Source organism: Macaca fascicularis, chromosome 4, assembly GCF_037993035.2.
Source record: "Macaca fascicularis isolate 582-1 chromosome 4, T2T-MFA8v1.1".
Taxonomy (NCBI): domain Eukaryota; kingdom Metazoa; phylum Chordata; class Mammalia; order Primates; family Cercopithecidae; genus Macaca; species Macaca fascicularis.
Genome location: NC_088378.1, coordinates 86,092,501 through 86,107,921, shown reverse-complemented (window position 1 = coordinate 86,107,921; position 15,421 = coordinate 86,092,501). Strand labels below are relative to the sequence as shown.

At 48.9% G+C, this 15,421-nt stretch overlaps 1 protein-coding gene and 1 pseudogene across 1 annotated transcript in view; one reads left to right on the top strand and one right to left on the bottom strand.

The window, feature by feature from the left end:
- Positions 1 to 15,421, bottom strand: part of GABRR2 (gamma-aminobutyric acid type A receptor subunit rho2) — a 59,687-nt gene that overhangs the window by 31,804 nt on the left and 12,462 nt on the right. The window contains exon 2 of the mRNA XM_005552375.5: positions 12,175 to 12,281. Coding sequence (XP_005552432.2) covers positions 12,175 to 12,281 — 107 coding nt within the window. The remainder of the gene's footprint in view (positions 1 to 12,174; positions 12,282 to 15,421) is intronic.
- LOC102122131 (tubulin beta-3 chain pseudogene) overlaps positions 14,099 to 15,421 on the top strand; it is a 1,434-nt pseudogene continuing 111 nt past the window's right edge.

The following is a 15,421-nucleotide window of genomic DNA, read 5'->3' as shown; positions in this document are numbered from 1 at the left end:
CCCCACTCCTCCTCTCCCTCCCAAGGGCTTTGGGCCCTTTCTCTTCTCTGCAGATACTCAGCTCCCTACCCGCTGCCCCAAACAACCAACTCTCACCCTAAAACCAATGACAGTCTTCCTCCTGGGCCTATCTCTGACTCAACTCCTATTGCCTAAATGTTTTGCAATGCCTACAAGAGATCTCCAGGGAATATCTGGCCAATTTCTTAAATTTGACCTATCTAAATATTGCATGATCACACTTAGACGTGGAATCTAAAATAGTCAAATTCACAGAAGCAGAGAGTAGAACAGTGGTTGCCAGGGACTGGAGGATGAAGAAAATGAGGAGATACTGATTAAAGTGTACAAGTTTCAGTTATGCAAGGTGAGCAAGTTCTGGTGATCCAATGTACAGCAATGTGACTGTAATTAACAACACTGTATTGAGTAGTTGAGATTTGCTAAGAAGGTAGACCTTAAGTATTCTCATCACAAAAGAAAATGATAACTATGTGAGGTGATACATTTATTAGCATTTTTGTGGTGATGATTTTATAATATATATGCATATCAAGGCATCAAGTTGTGTACCTTAAATATATATAATTTTTACTTGTTAATTATACCTCAAAGCAGAAAACAAAATGGAAAAAAAACCATGACAGACCTGTCTAGTGGGACCCAGCCCTGCCCCACTGCCCAGCAGCCCTGTCCTTCAGAAGCATAGCAACCTCGATGGTCACCTCCACTCGGATGGGGTCATTAAGTATCAGGCAGAGGAAGGAGACTGCCACGAGAGTGGGTGGCTGCAGAGGAGGGGCTGTGTGGGACACAGGGCAGGGAGGGAAGTTTAATTTTAATGGAAGGAGCAAGTAGGAGCACGTCACAGTGTCAGGTTAGGGCTTGTGTTCCAGAGGGAAGCTGGGGAAGGGTCAGAGGCGTCCCCTCCTTCAAGGGTAGAAGCCCCTGGGAAGAAGCCCGAGGGAGCCCCAGAAGGCCAACTTCTCTCCAGCTCCTGTACCCCATCCCATGTCTCCTAAAATGTAGCAGTGAAACGCTAACCTCATCCAGGGTGGGGAAGGCGGGGAGGCAGAGCCAGGGAGTCCAAGAAGCAGCTCAGAAAGGAGGCTGCTGCCCCAAAGTGAGCCAGTGCCATTGCTCTGAGTCAGCTCCGTGAGCCTTGGTGGGGCCAGAGGAGCGGCAAGCGGGGCCCTGCTGACCAGGCTCCTATGACTTGGAAGTCCAGGGGTCAAACCTCCTCTAGGGAAGAGGCCACAGAATAAAGCACCAGGAGAGTCAAGGGAGTACGAGGGTCTCTGCTCACAATCTGGGCACTCCAAATGCAGCACACTTGGGTGCTAAAGTAGCCAGCGAGGTAGAAGTTGTGTGACAGAATGACCCTAGAAAGTTCCTTCAGAAGGCATCACATTGGAGACAGTCCGCTGGGGAAGCAAGCAGGTGGAAACCTAAGAAGCAGTGCAAGTCTTTGCCCTAAGGTCCTCAGGGAGCCATGAGCTGTGTCAAGAAGGCACAGGCCACTGGCTCCTCAGGAGCAGGGCCCATGTCTTTGTCATGTTTTTGTCTGGAGCCTTTGCAGTGCTGCGTGCACCCCCATCCCCATCGCCACCTCGCACACACTGGCTGCGCTGGCCGGGCTGCAGTAAGTGCTTCCAGTGGACATCTGAGTCCATTCTCACAATGGCGGCTAAGGTGGGTGCTGATATCACCCCCATTCCACACGTGACGATTTGAGGATTAGAAGGTGACTGAGTCCCCAGCTAGAGGGAGGCATAGCCATGAGCTGTCCCCAGTGGTCTACGTCCAGAGCCCTGCGCTTAATCACTGCCCTGTGTTATGCAGAACATTCTTAATAAATACAAATATTGTTTACTGAGAACTTTCTATATGCCATGTACTGTGCTAGAGATGTCACACGCATTACTCACTTAACTCTTAGAACTCCCCTCTGCAGGAGGTACTATTATTATCCCTACTTTATGAGGCAATTAAGGAATAGAGAGGCTCAAGAACATGCCTGAGGCCACACAGTGAGAGACAGAGCTGAGATTTGGACTTTCCAGGGTAGTATTGCCTCCGTGTGATGGTTTTCAAACATCTCTGCAAATTCTTTAACACTCCTAGCAAGAGAAGAGGTTTAGTTCCCCTCCCCTTGAACCTAGGTGGAACTTGGTAATCAATTTGATGAACAGAATTTAGCAGGAATGATGACGGCTGCAAACTTTCATATGCTGGTTTCTCTTCAGCTGCCATGGAGATCACAGAGAAACCAGAGAGGGGAGGACCAATGGGGAAAAGCACTGGGATGGGGGGCGGGGCAGAGACAAAAAAGGGAGGGTTAGAGGGGATCAGAGAAAGGGGAACCAGAGAATGGAAAAGGAGGAAACCAGTGAGAGAGAGCAGGGGGGATGATGCCAGGATGCCTGAGGAGTCCCAGCTTTGCGGTCTTCCCAGCCCAGGTAGCAGACGCAAGCATGAAACCACCTTCGAGAGGACCCCATCAGCTGCCACCATCTGACTACAACTGTATGACAGCCCTAGTGAGAATGGCACAGCTGACCCCAGTCAATCCAATTTGTGAGCAAATAAATAAATGCCTGTTATTTTAAGTCACTGTCTTAGGGTGGCTTATTATGCAGGAGTAGATAACCAGAAACCCAGTGTCCATGTTTTTTTATTTTTATTTTCAGAGACAGCATCTTACTCTGTTGCCCAGGCTGGAGTACAGATAGCTCGCTGCAAGTCTTGAACTCCTGAGCTCAAGTGACCCTCCCACCTCAACCTCCCAAGTGGCTAGGACTGCAGGTGTGCACCACCAAGCTCAGCTAATTTTTAAAAATTATTTTTTTGTAAATAATACAGGTCTCACTGTGTTGCCCAGGCTGGTTTCAAATTCCAGCTTCAAGCGATCCTCCCGCCTCAGTCTCCCAAAGTGTTGGGATTACAGGTATAAGACACCGTGCCCAGCTAATGTTTTCAATCACACTATGAACAAACTAATTAATCAATAAGTGAATGAAAGAATGAATCAATGATGTCAAAGGAAAAAGTCATATACTGAGTTCAAAACAGCTGAGAGATGCTTCATGTAAGAGGAAAGAGATTAAGCTGGGCTGTAGGCATGGTGAGTCCATCAGAAGAAGCAAGACCATGCAGTGGGATGCTGTGAACAAATGCTCACAGGCAGAAAGAAGCACAGATGTGCAGGGCCAGAGAGCATGTGAGGAGAGAAGAAGCCTTGTCTGGGAGGAGAGAGGAAGTGAGCAGGGGAGGCAGTGGGCCAGGCTGAGAAGAGGCGTTGCATCCTATAGAACAGGGGAAGCCCTGAAGCTTCAGAGGGAGCAGTGCTGAGGAAGGGGTGTTTGGAAAGTGAACCTGCCTAGGAGATATGGCAGAGCCAGAGGTGATGCTGGAAGATTAAGGCCATGGTTGGGGGATGGCAATATTTTCAACTTTATCATTATCATTCCCTAAAGAGAGAATTTAATTTGAATTTGAATTAATTACGATTTAAATTAAATACTAAGGATAAGATTTTGTCAGAGAGGGTGCAGCTAGGATTCCTTCACCCTCCAAGATCATGTGGAGAACATGGGTGTAAGGGATGGGGGCCACGCCAAAGCGGGGGAATAAGGGGCAGATCTGAATTACAGTCTGACGACGGATGGATTGATATAACTTGATGGATCTGGAAGGGGAAGGGTGAGGAGGGGGGCAAAATCAACAAGGGCTTTGTCTTAGTTCATTCTGTGTTGCTATAAGAGAATACCTGAGGCTGAGTAATTTATAAAGAAAAGAAGTACATTTAGCTTATGATTCTGGTGGCCAGAAAGTCCAAAAGCATGGCACCCACATCTGTTTGACTTCTGGTGAGGGCCTCGTGCCGCGTCACAACATAGCAGAGAAGCAGAAGGGGAAGTGGGTGTGTGCAGGGACCAAGGCACAACCTTGCTTTATAACAACCTGCTCTTATGGGAACTCTTTCATTCGTGAGAGAAATAATCCAGTCTCTTGAGAGTGAGAACTCACTCGACTCATTACCAAGAGAAAAAACAGTGCCAAGTGGAGCTCCATGGCCCAAACACCTCCCATGAGGCCCATCAGCATTTTAGAGACCCTGTCTCTAAAAACAAACTGTAAAATGATGTATACCCCCATCCTGCTGTTTTGACAAATACACCTTCCTATCAGCTGAGAATGGCTCAGTCCAGCTTCAGAACTTGCAGACTCCACGGAATTACAGGCTGCTGTGTGGCAGCACAGGGAGACTGGGCCCAGTGCATGAGCTGTCTTTCTTCTTTTCCTGCCACAGCAGGTCCCTGCACAGGGAAGAACCTCTGTGCATGCATGTGGTCACCCTGTCCACGTATTTAAGCCATTCACACCCCTTGAAACAGCCATCCCCGGCCACCTCTCAGGACCAGGGGTTGGCACAGGCAATGCAGCAGTGCCCTCAGGGGCTTGCCTGGAGAAGAGGCATACACAGGCCCTGGAGGCAGGCTCGGGCTGTGTAGACAGTGATCCTGGGGCCCAGTGCCCAAGTGTGGCCAGCAAGGGCAGGAACAGCAGGTGGGCAATCTCCCCTGGGCCCCACAGACTCGACACTCTGAGCCGTGTGTGTGGCCCGAGCAGGGCCCCTCTTGCCTGGGTCTGAGGCTGCCACTGACAACAGGTCCTTGCCCTCCACCTCCTGCTTTGTTCTGCCAATGAAGATTCCAGTTAGTATCAGAAGGCAGGAGGTATTGGAAGGAAGGAGGAGGATGAGGAGAATGGCTTCTCCTGCATCACTGTTGGCCCAGCTACGGGCTGTGTCCTCCTTTTGAAGGCCACAGCTCCCATTGGGCAGCTTTTTCTGAGAGCTACAGTTCTTTTCCAGGCTCAGGTAACTGCTTCCTCCTCTCACGCTCAGGCCCAGCCTGACAATGGCTCCACAGTCTTCACAGCCTCTCAGGTTTTGCCACAGCTGCTAGTTTACCTTGACCCTGCCCATGCCTCTGTAAATGCACCTTCACTAGGCTCTCTTCAATGACCCCTTGGAGCATGCCGGCTGCTTCCTGTTACTATATCCTTTCGCCATTGCTTTTCCTCAGTGCTCTATCTCGGTGAATGGCCTCACCCAGGTCACACACTCAGGAGGTGCCCCAGGTTCCTCTGATTCTGTGGGATACCAAGACCTGGCTCTCTTCCCTCCTTAGCATCTCTCAGGTCCCTCCACTTTTTTCTGTGGTCTTAGTCCAGCCCCTCATCAGCTGTAGCCTGGATCATCCCTGAAGGGCCCAGCCCATGCCCTGCATCCATCCTCAGCCCCTCTAGCCTCCTCCATGCAGGCCCACAGTAAGCTTCCTAAAGCCCAAGACGCATCCTGTTGCTCTCAGCTTAGGCTGTGCTGCCAAGAGTCTGAACTCAGCAAAGCCCTCCCAGAGCAGTGCTGCCCATTGCTCCAGCCTTCTCTTGGTACGCCCCTGCCCTGTACTCCCTCCTGTCTACACACGCATACACTAGACATAATCCAGCCACGTGGACCTGCTCCTGCCCCCTGACACTGCACCGCTTCCTGCTCCGGGGTGTATCCTTCTTCCTGCCTTCTCACCGCTGGTGCTCACCCACTGGGTATCCTTCCAGACTCACTGCAAGTGTCACCGCCTGGATGCAAGCTTCTGTGATCTCCTCTCTGGGCAGAACTGACCATTCCCTCCTTTCTCCTACTCCATCGGTAGAGACACCCTACATCACTTCTGCCATACTTGATAGCACTTCATCATTTATCTGTTTCCCCCCAGTAGACCATCAGCTTCTTGAGAACAATATTTCATTTTGTGCGAAGTAATTTAATGTAAAAACAGTTCCAATAGTACGAAATTCCCAGGCAAGGGCAGCTCTTCCCCAGGGCCGCCCTTCCCTTGTGCCCCTGATCAGAACCCACTGCGCACCCCAACAGCTCCCCAGCCTTTTCTTCCCAGTGGTCCTCACAATTTGACATCTCTACATGACGATTTCATTAAACTGGTCTTCCAACTAAAGCATAAACTCCAAGGACTGTGTCTGTCTTGCTCCCTACTGGGTCCATAGGGCAAGGACTGCCCAACACATAGGAGCAGCTCAAAAAATACATATGTGTCTTATGAACAAAACCATTTTGGTTGGAGAATCTGACCTTTGTTGTCTCCATTTTTTTCTGGCCATTTTGATGAGCTCGTTGGATATATTTCAAAAGATTCCATGATGACACTATATCCCTTCTGTACTTCCCATCTATGCAGTTTGAATTAAAAATCAGCATTGTGGTGGTGGAAGTGTAAAATGGTGCAGCCACTGTGGAAAACAGCATGGTGGTTTCTCAAAAAAACAAATATATATATGCTCATCTATTGCTCTATGATCTAGCGATCCCACTTCTGGGTTTGTTTCCAAAAGAATCAAAAATAGAGCCTTGAACAGATATTTGCACATCCATGTTCATAGCAGCACTATTCACAATAGCCAAAAAGAAGAAACAACACAAACGTCAATCAACAGATAAATGGATACACAAAATGTGGTAGACATATCCAGTGGAATATTCAGCCTTTAAAAAAAGGAAATTCTGTCACATGCTACAACATGTACCTTGAAGACATTATGCTAGATGAAGTATGCCAGTCATAAAAGCCACTCCAAAGTAGTATAATCCCTATATGAAGTAGTTAGAATAGTCAATTATGGAGATAGAAAGTTGAATGGTGGTTGCCAGGGGCTGGAGGGGTGAGAAAGAAATAGGGAATTCTCGTTTAATGAATATAGAGTTTCTGTTTGGAAAGATGAAAAAAGTTCTGGAGATGGATGCTGGTGATAGTTGTGTAACAATGTGAATATACTTAATGCCACTGAACTGTACACTCAAAAATGGTCAGAAGGGTCAATTTTATATTATGTATTTCACCACAATTTTAAAAATGAAATTTAAAAGGAAATCAGGGCTGGGCACAGTGGCTCACGCTCATAAGGCAGGCAGATCACTTGAGCCCAGGAGTTCGAGACCAACCTGGGCAACATGGTGAAAACCTCTCTCTATACGAAATGTAAGAAATTAGCCAGGCGTGTTGGTGCACGCCTGTAGCCCCAGCTACTCAGGAGGCTGAGGTGGAAGGATCGCCTGAGCCTGGACAGTTGAGGCTGCAGTAAGCTCTGATCCTGCCACTGCACTCCAGACTGGGCAACAGAGTGAGACCCTGTCCAAATAAATAAAATAAAATAAAATCAGAATTGCAGCATTTCTCCCAACAAAAGGAGGAGAAACCCTGTGCCCCTGGAGGTTCTAACCAGGGCACACTACCTAATCAAACAACTGGTTGCTTAGACAAGGTATTTTTGTTTCAACTGATCCATGGGATTATTAGGAAGCTGACAGATTTTTAATCTTTTCTCTTCCTAGACTAAAAAGGTCACCCAAGGGGTATCTAGTCCTAAGCTGATTCTTCTCTATCAACTACTTTTAATTTTTAAAAAAATATTTTGTTTAAAAACTTGGTGTTTGTGTCCCACCCCCAGAGATTCTGATTTAATTGGTCTGGGGTATAGACTGAGCATGACAACTTTTTGTTGTTGTTTTTGAGCCAGAGTCTCACTCAGTTGCCCAGGCTGGAGCAATTGAGCCCAGTGGTGCAATCTTGGCTCATTGCAACCTTCACCTCCTGAGTTCAAGCAATTCTCATGCCTCAGCCACGCGAGTAGCTGGGACTACAGGCATGTGCCACCACACCAAGCTCATTTTTGTATTTTTAATAGAGATGGGTTTTCACCATTTTGGCCAGGTTGGTCTCAAACTCCTAGCCTCAAGTGATCCACCCACCTCAGCCCCACAAAGAGCTGGGATTACAGGCGTGAGCCACCACACCCAGCCTCTATCAACTACTTTTAAACACCATTCCACAGGAAGCCCCTCTTAGAGAAATAAGATGGGAATGAGGACATAGTCCGCAACAGTATTGAGTCTATTGAGGGACATCATTGCTCAAATGACCTGCTTAGTGTGGTGTGTGCTACTGGAAGGGGGTGTTAGGCTGGGCCCGCACTTTGGGTGGGTTGGGCAGTTTCTGCTTCTAACTAGAAGCCTGTCAGGGGCTGCTTCCAGGGAATGAGAACCTTCTATCACCTGCACAGAGTCACCTATGTGCTGTCTGTGCAGCCTCCTTTCTCACAGAGACCTGCCCATGAGGCGCTGAGTGAAATGGGGACACCCAGGAGCACCTGCAGGGAAGGTTTCTTGTCTCTAAGCCATCTTCAGACGCTCCCATAGGGTACAGGTTATAAAGATCATTGTTCCTGCAATCATCCCATCTTGCCTGACTGGCCAGAACTCTGGGTGTCTTATTTATGGGCTCATGGAGGCAGGGAGCCCTGGTACCTCACTATGTGCTCTCCTCCCCCTATTTCATCCAAGTGACATCTGGGCATTCAGGAAAGCCCTGCAGGAGATCAGAAGGGCCCAGAGGACCAACTGCCATGGGGAGGGGGCTGGAAGGAAGGAGGAGTGGCCCCCACCTGTGCTGTGTGGCTGAGATCTTGACTTCTATGAAGGTGATGCCTCTTTCCTTAGCAGCTCCCCCAAAGTCAGGGCCCTGCCCAGGGTCAGAAGCTTACCCAGGCAGGGGCAGGGAACCGTCCTGACCCTCCACACTCTTGAGGGCCCCGCAGAAGGGCCCAGAAGATGCAGTGGTCAAACCGCAAGAAGTCCGCTTTGCTCCTGGAACTGGCTTGAGGAAGGAGCAGCCTGATGGGGACTGTGGTGTGTTGCGGCATTTCTGCTCAGAGTCAGGGTTTCTGGGAACATGGCAGGATTTCATCTGCCATTCCTGAGAGCTAGCTCCTGGTGGGAGCATTTTCCTAAGGCTTTCGGTTTTGCAGCTGATGTCACAAAAGAAACCTAAGTTCTGCTTCTGGCTGTTCTGTGGCCATCACCTAACTCCTGGGACCCCAGGCTCTTCTTCTACATACTGAAGGTACTGACCAGGTGATGGCCCAGGCTCCTGATAGCATCACCAGCCTTAGGTAAAAAGGTACAACCTGTTGTTCGGAATAGCACCCACACCCAGTGCACACCCACAAAAGACCACACTGAGGCACGGCCACATTATGACTTTTGAGGACCCTGGGCACTTTTACTTCATGGGCCTCTTCCTCTATAAAAAAAAAAAAAAAAAATCAAAAAAACATATTTTACAATTGTGTTGGTTTAATGATGAACATATTAATAGTATATATTAAAACAACTTCTGCTTAAAAGTATGTTTTTCTTATTTTAAGATAAAGCAAAAACATTTTGTTGTGGGCCCCAGGCACACAACTTCCTGGGTCCAGCTACTCAGGAGGCTGAGGTGGAAGGATCACCTGAGCCCGGACAGTTGAGGCTGCAGTAAGCTCTGATCCTGCCACTGTACTCCAGACTGGGCAACAGAGCGACACCCTGTCTCAAATAAATAAAATAAAATAAATAAAAATCAGAATTGCAGCATTTCTCCTAACAAAAGGAAGAGAAACCCTGTGCCCCTGGAGGTTCTAACCAGAGCACACTACCTAATCAGGACACAAAATAGCTCCTCTGTCATTTTTATAGAGGAATTGGCCCATGAAGGCAGAGGTGCCCAGGATCCTCAAAAGTCCTAGCACGGCCCTGCCTCTGCACTATTTTGGCACATGTGTGTGTGTCTGGGTGTGGGAGGCTGAGGTGGGTGGATCACTTGAGGTCAGGAGTTCAAGACCAGCCTGGCCAACATAGTGAAACCCTGTCTCTACTAAAAATACAAAAAAATTAGCCAGGCATGGTGGCGCATGCCTGCAATCCCAGCTATTCAGGAGGCTGAGGGAGGAGAATCACTTGAACCTGAGAGGCAGAGGTTGCAGTGAGCTGAGATTGCGCCACTGCACTCCAGCCTGGGCGACAAAGTGAAACTCTGTCTCCAAAAAAAAAAAAAAAAAAAAAAGTGGTAGTTGTCGCGCATGTTATTGCTGGTTATTGTGATTCCTAGCCACTGTACCCCTCTGTACTCTCAACTGTTGCTGTGCAAGAAAAGTGGAGCTTCCCGCTTTTGGGGACGGCTTGCTCAGACTTCCTGGAGCAGATGCAGCTATTTTAAAGCTGCTTATTAGTATAACTTTATTTTTGTAAAATTCCTTGGCAGGCTTGCCCATGACAAACCCCCGAGGAAACCCAAGAGCTACCAGAAATATGGTGGCCTCTTCTTGACCTTCCGTGGGCGTCAATCAGGTTGCGGTTGGGAGGGAGATGAGTCACAGGCCTGTAATCTGCCACCTGCTTTTCTCCTTCTGCTTAGCAGGTGTCAGAGCTCAGGGAATTTAGTGGGAGGCTTTGAGGCCTTTTAAAATGCATAGGCCTCTGGGATAAATTTCTTAATCCCTTAACAGTCACACAAGAGGAAGATCTGACAGCTGGGTTTTTCAGAGGGGACAGGAACAAATGTCTGTCAGGGGCTTTACATACATTATCATGTTTAATCTGGACAAGAACCCCATACGTGGGGATTACTCTCCCCATTTTATAAACAAACAAATGGAGGCTCAAAGGATTGATGACCTGCTGGGGGTCACCGCCACTCCTTTTTTACTGCCCCAGAATGATGGGACCTACTAGAGGATCAAGGGCAGAGAAAAAGCAGAAGGGAAAGCCAGCCCGCCTGGGTTTGTCTTGGCCAAGGTTCATCAGCTGAAATTCTTGGGGTCTCAGTTTCCCCAAGAGGAGAGAAAAGTTGGCCCAGGGATCTCATACATTCTGCTACTCTTACCCCACTCTCTGCCTAGTCAGAGCAGATGACTAACTCCTTTCCCAGCTGCTACGGCCTGAATGTTTATGTCCCTGCCAAATGCATATGTTCCTATCCTAACCCGCAATGGGATGGTACTAGGAAGTGGGCCCTTTGGAAGGTGATGAGACCCTAGGGGTGGAGCCCTCACCAGTGGGATTAGTGCTCTTATAAAAAAGGCCCCAGGCTGTGCGCAGTGGCTCATGCCTATAATCCAGCACTTTGGGAGGTCGAGGTGGTTGGATCACGAGATCAGGAGATCAAGACCATCCTGGCTAACGTGGTGAAACCCGTCTCTACTAAAAATACAAAAAAATCAGCCGGGCGTGGTGGTGGGTGCCTGTAGTCCCAGCTACTCGGGAGGCTGAGGCAGGAGAATGGCATGAACCTGGGAGGCGGAGCTTGCAGTGAGCGGAGGAGACGGCGCCACTGCACTCCAGCCTGGGTGACAAAGTGAGACTGTCTCAAAGAAAAAAAAAAGGCCCCAGAGAACTGCCTTGCCCTACCCACTATGTGAGGTTACAGTGAGAAGGCACCGTCTATGAACAGACGAACAGAAAGTGGGACCTCACCACACATGGAACCTGTCGGCACTTTGATCTTACTTCCGGCCTCTGGAACCATGAGAAATACGTTTCCATTGTCTATAAGCCGCCCAGCCTATGGCGTTTTGTGTGAAAGCCAGAACTGACTAAGACATTTCCCCCCTTCTCCATAGCATTTCTCTAGTTCCTGGGAAGGACAGTCACTGGCCATGCCTCCCCTCCCTGTCCCCAAGAGTAGTAGAGCACCTTTGGGGGCAGTTGTGCGAGGAGTCTTTGTAATGCGTTAAGCTGTTGTTGCTGCTTTGGAAAACAGCTGACTCCATCAAAACAGTAAACTCCCAGCTAGTCATGGCCACAGAGTTTCAATGCCTTGTTTGGAATTCCACCCACACCCAGACACACACACATGTGCCAAGACAGTGCAGAGGCAGGGCCATGCTAGGGCTTTTCAGGATCCTGGGCACCTCTGCCTTCACGGGCCTCTTCCTCTATAAAAATGACAGAGGAGCTATTTTGTGTCCTGATTCCCTTGCCTGCTCTTATTTTTGTAGGACAAAAAAGTTGGCAGCCGCAGGGCCCATCTCCTTTGTGAATGTGAATGGCTTAGTCTTAGTCACTGGCGGGCCGTCTTTAGTCAACGGCCCTCTCCTCTCCACCACTTCCTGCTCTTTTCTCCTTGGGAAAATTAGGGACTCAGGAAGTGGAGTCGGGTTTATCTGAGTGGGAAAATTGCAGCGTCTGAGGAAGGGCTGTGCCAGAGGGAGCCAAAGAGGGCAGCACCTCACATCCCTGGGGCCAACATCCCACCTGGCACAAAGGATGGACATTCCTACCTCCGAAGGCGGGCCTCATGCTGAAGTCGTGCTCGTCCACTCTGAGAAGTTGCTGAGGCTTTCCCTTCCGGATCTTGGTCATATCAAGGTTCTTCTTATATAAGTGACTGCGAAGACAAGCAAGAAACTATTTTCCATCGGCTCATCAATGCATTGAGTGAGATGATTTGGGCGATTACTCCCTGCAAGATCTACCTGTTAGGCACCTTTTCTCCATTCTCCTTCTTGGCCCAGGGGAGGAGGAAGGCTGAAGGACCCTCCACGCACACCCCAGATCCTCACAGGTAGACTGACCTGAGGATCAGGTTTTTCCAGAGCCTTCCGAAAGTGGTTGCCCTCCTGGGCAGGACAGCATTCTACCTTGGTAAAGCCTATAATTGGATGAAAATGGTTGGATTGGCTGCTAGCTAGACTAATAAAGAAGAAAACAGAGAAGATCAAAATAAACACAGTTAGAAATGACAAAGGGAGCGGGGTGCAGAGGCTCACCCTGTAATCCCAGCACTTTGGGAAACTGAGGTGGGTGGATTGTTTGAAGTCAGGAGTTTGAGACCAGCCTAGCCAACATGGTGAAACCCCATCTCTACTAAAAATACAAAAATTAGCTGGGCATGGTGGCACGCACCTGTAGTCCCAGCTACTCAGAAGGCTAGGGCACAAGAATCACTGGAACCAAGGAGGTGGAGGTTGCAGTGAGTGGAGGTTGTGCCACCTGGGCAATAGAGTGAGACTCTGTGGCAAAAAAAAAAAAAAAAGACAAACGGGATGTTACCACTGACCCCACAGAAATACAAATAACCATCAGAGACTACCATGGACAACTCTATGTACACAAACTAGAAAACCTAGAAGAGATGGATAAATTCCTGAACACATACATATTCCACGCCAGATATTGAACCAGGAAGAAATTGATTCCCTGAATAGACCAATAATGAGCTCCGAAGTTGAATCAATAATGAATAGCCTACCAACCAAAACAAAAAACAAAAAAAACAGGACCTGATGTATTCATAGCCAAATTCTGCCAGATGTACAAAGAGGAGCTGGTACCATTCCTATTAAAACTGTTCCAAAAAATTGAGGAGGCAGGACTCCTCCCCAGTTCACTCTATGAGGCCAGCATCATCCTGATACCAAAACCTGGCAGAGACACACACACAAAAAAGAAAGCTTTAGGCCACTATCATTGATGAACATTGAGGCAAACAATCCTCAACAAAGTATTTGCAAACCAAATCCAGCAGCCCATGAAAAAGTGAATCCACCACGATCAAGTAGGCTTCAAGCCCAGGATACAAGGTTGATTTAACATACGCAAATCAATAAATGTGATTCATCACATAAAACTAAAGACAAAGCCACATTATTATCTCAATGGATGCACAAAAGGCTTTCGATAAAGTTCAACACTCCTTCATATTAAAAACTCTCAATAAACTAGGTATTAAAGAAACATACTTCAAAATAGTAAGAGACATCTATGACAAACCCATGGCCAACATCATACTAGATGGGCAAATGCTGGAAACATTCCCCTTGAAAACCAGCACAAGACAAGGGTGCCCTCTCTCACCACTCCTATTCAACATAGTATTGTAAGTCCTGACCAGGGCAATCAAGAAAGAGAACAAAATGAAGGACATCCAAATAGGAAGAGAGGAAGTCAAACAATCCTTATTTGCAGATGATGTGATTCTATATCTAGAAAACCCCACAGTTTTGGCCCAAAAACTCCATCAGCTGATAAACAACTTCAGCAAAGTTTTGGGATACAAAACCAATGTAAAAAATCACTAGCATTCCTACACACCAACAATGGTCAAGCCTAGAGCCAAATCAGGGGTGAAATCCCATTCATGATTGCCACAAAAAGAATAAAATGCCTAGGAATACAGCTAACCAGGGAGGTGAAAGATCTCTACAATGAGAATTGCAAAGCACCACTCAAAGAAATCAGAGATGTCAGCAGCCAGCCCAGCCCCCATGCCCATCTGCAGCCGCGTGCCAGACGCGCCCAGCATGAGGGAGATCGTGCACATTCAGGGCGGCCAGTGCGGCTACTACATCGGGGCCAAGTTCTGGGAAGTCATCAGTGATGAGCATGGCATAGACCCCAGCAGCAACTACGTGGGGGACTCGGACTTGCAGCTGGAGCGGATCAGCATCTACTACAATGAGGCCTCTTCTCACAAGTATGTGCCTCAGGCCATTCTGGTCGACCTGGAGGCTGGGACCATGGACAGTGTCCGCTCGGGGCCTTTTGGACATTTTTTCAGGCCTGATAATTTCATCTTTGGTCAGAGTGGGCCCGGCAACAACTGGGCCAGGGGTCACTACACGGAGGGTGCGGAGCTGGTGGATCCCGTCCTGGATGTGCGGAAGGAGTGTGAGAACTGCGACTGTCTGTAGGGTTTCCAGCTGACCCACTCGCTGGCTGAGGGCACAGCCTCGGGCATGGGCATGCTACTCATCAGCAAGGTGCATGAGGAGTATCCCGACCGCATCATGAACACCTTCAGCGTAGTTCCCTCGCCCAAGGTGTCAGACACGGTGGTGGAGCCCTACAACCCCACGCTGTCCATCGACCAGCTGGTGGAGAATACAGGTGAGACCTACCGCATAGACAAGGAGGTTCTCTACGACATCTGCGTCTGCACCCTCAGGCTGGCCACGCCCACCTATGGGGACCTCTGCCACCTGGTGTTGGCCACCATGAGCGGGATCACCACCTCCTTGCGCTTCCCGGGCCAGCTCAACAAGGACCTGCACAAGCGGGTGGTGAACATGGTGCCCTTCCCCCACCTGCACTTCTTCATGCCCAGCATGAAGCCCGGGCAGCCAGCAGTACCGGGCCCTGACCCTGTCCGAGCTCATCCAGCAGATGTTTAACACCAAGAACATGATGACTGCCTGCGACCAGTACCACGGCTGCTACCTGACAGTGGCCACCGTGTTCCGGGGCCGCATGTCCATGAAGGAGGTGGACGAGTAGATGCTATCCATCCAGAGCAAGAACAGCAGCTACTTTGTGAGTGGATCCCCAACAACATGAAGGTGGACGTGTGCGACATCCCGCCCCCCAGCCTCAAGATGTCCTCCACCCTCATCGGCAACAGCACAGGCATCCAGGAACTGCTCAGGCATCTCGGAGCAGTTCACGGCCATGTTCCGGGGCAAGGCCTTCCTACACTGGTATATGAGCGAGGGCATGGATGAGATGGAGATCACGGAGGCCAAGAGCAAC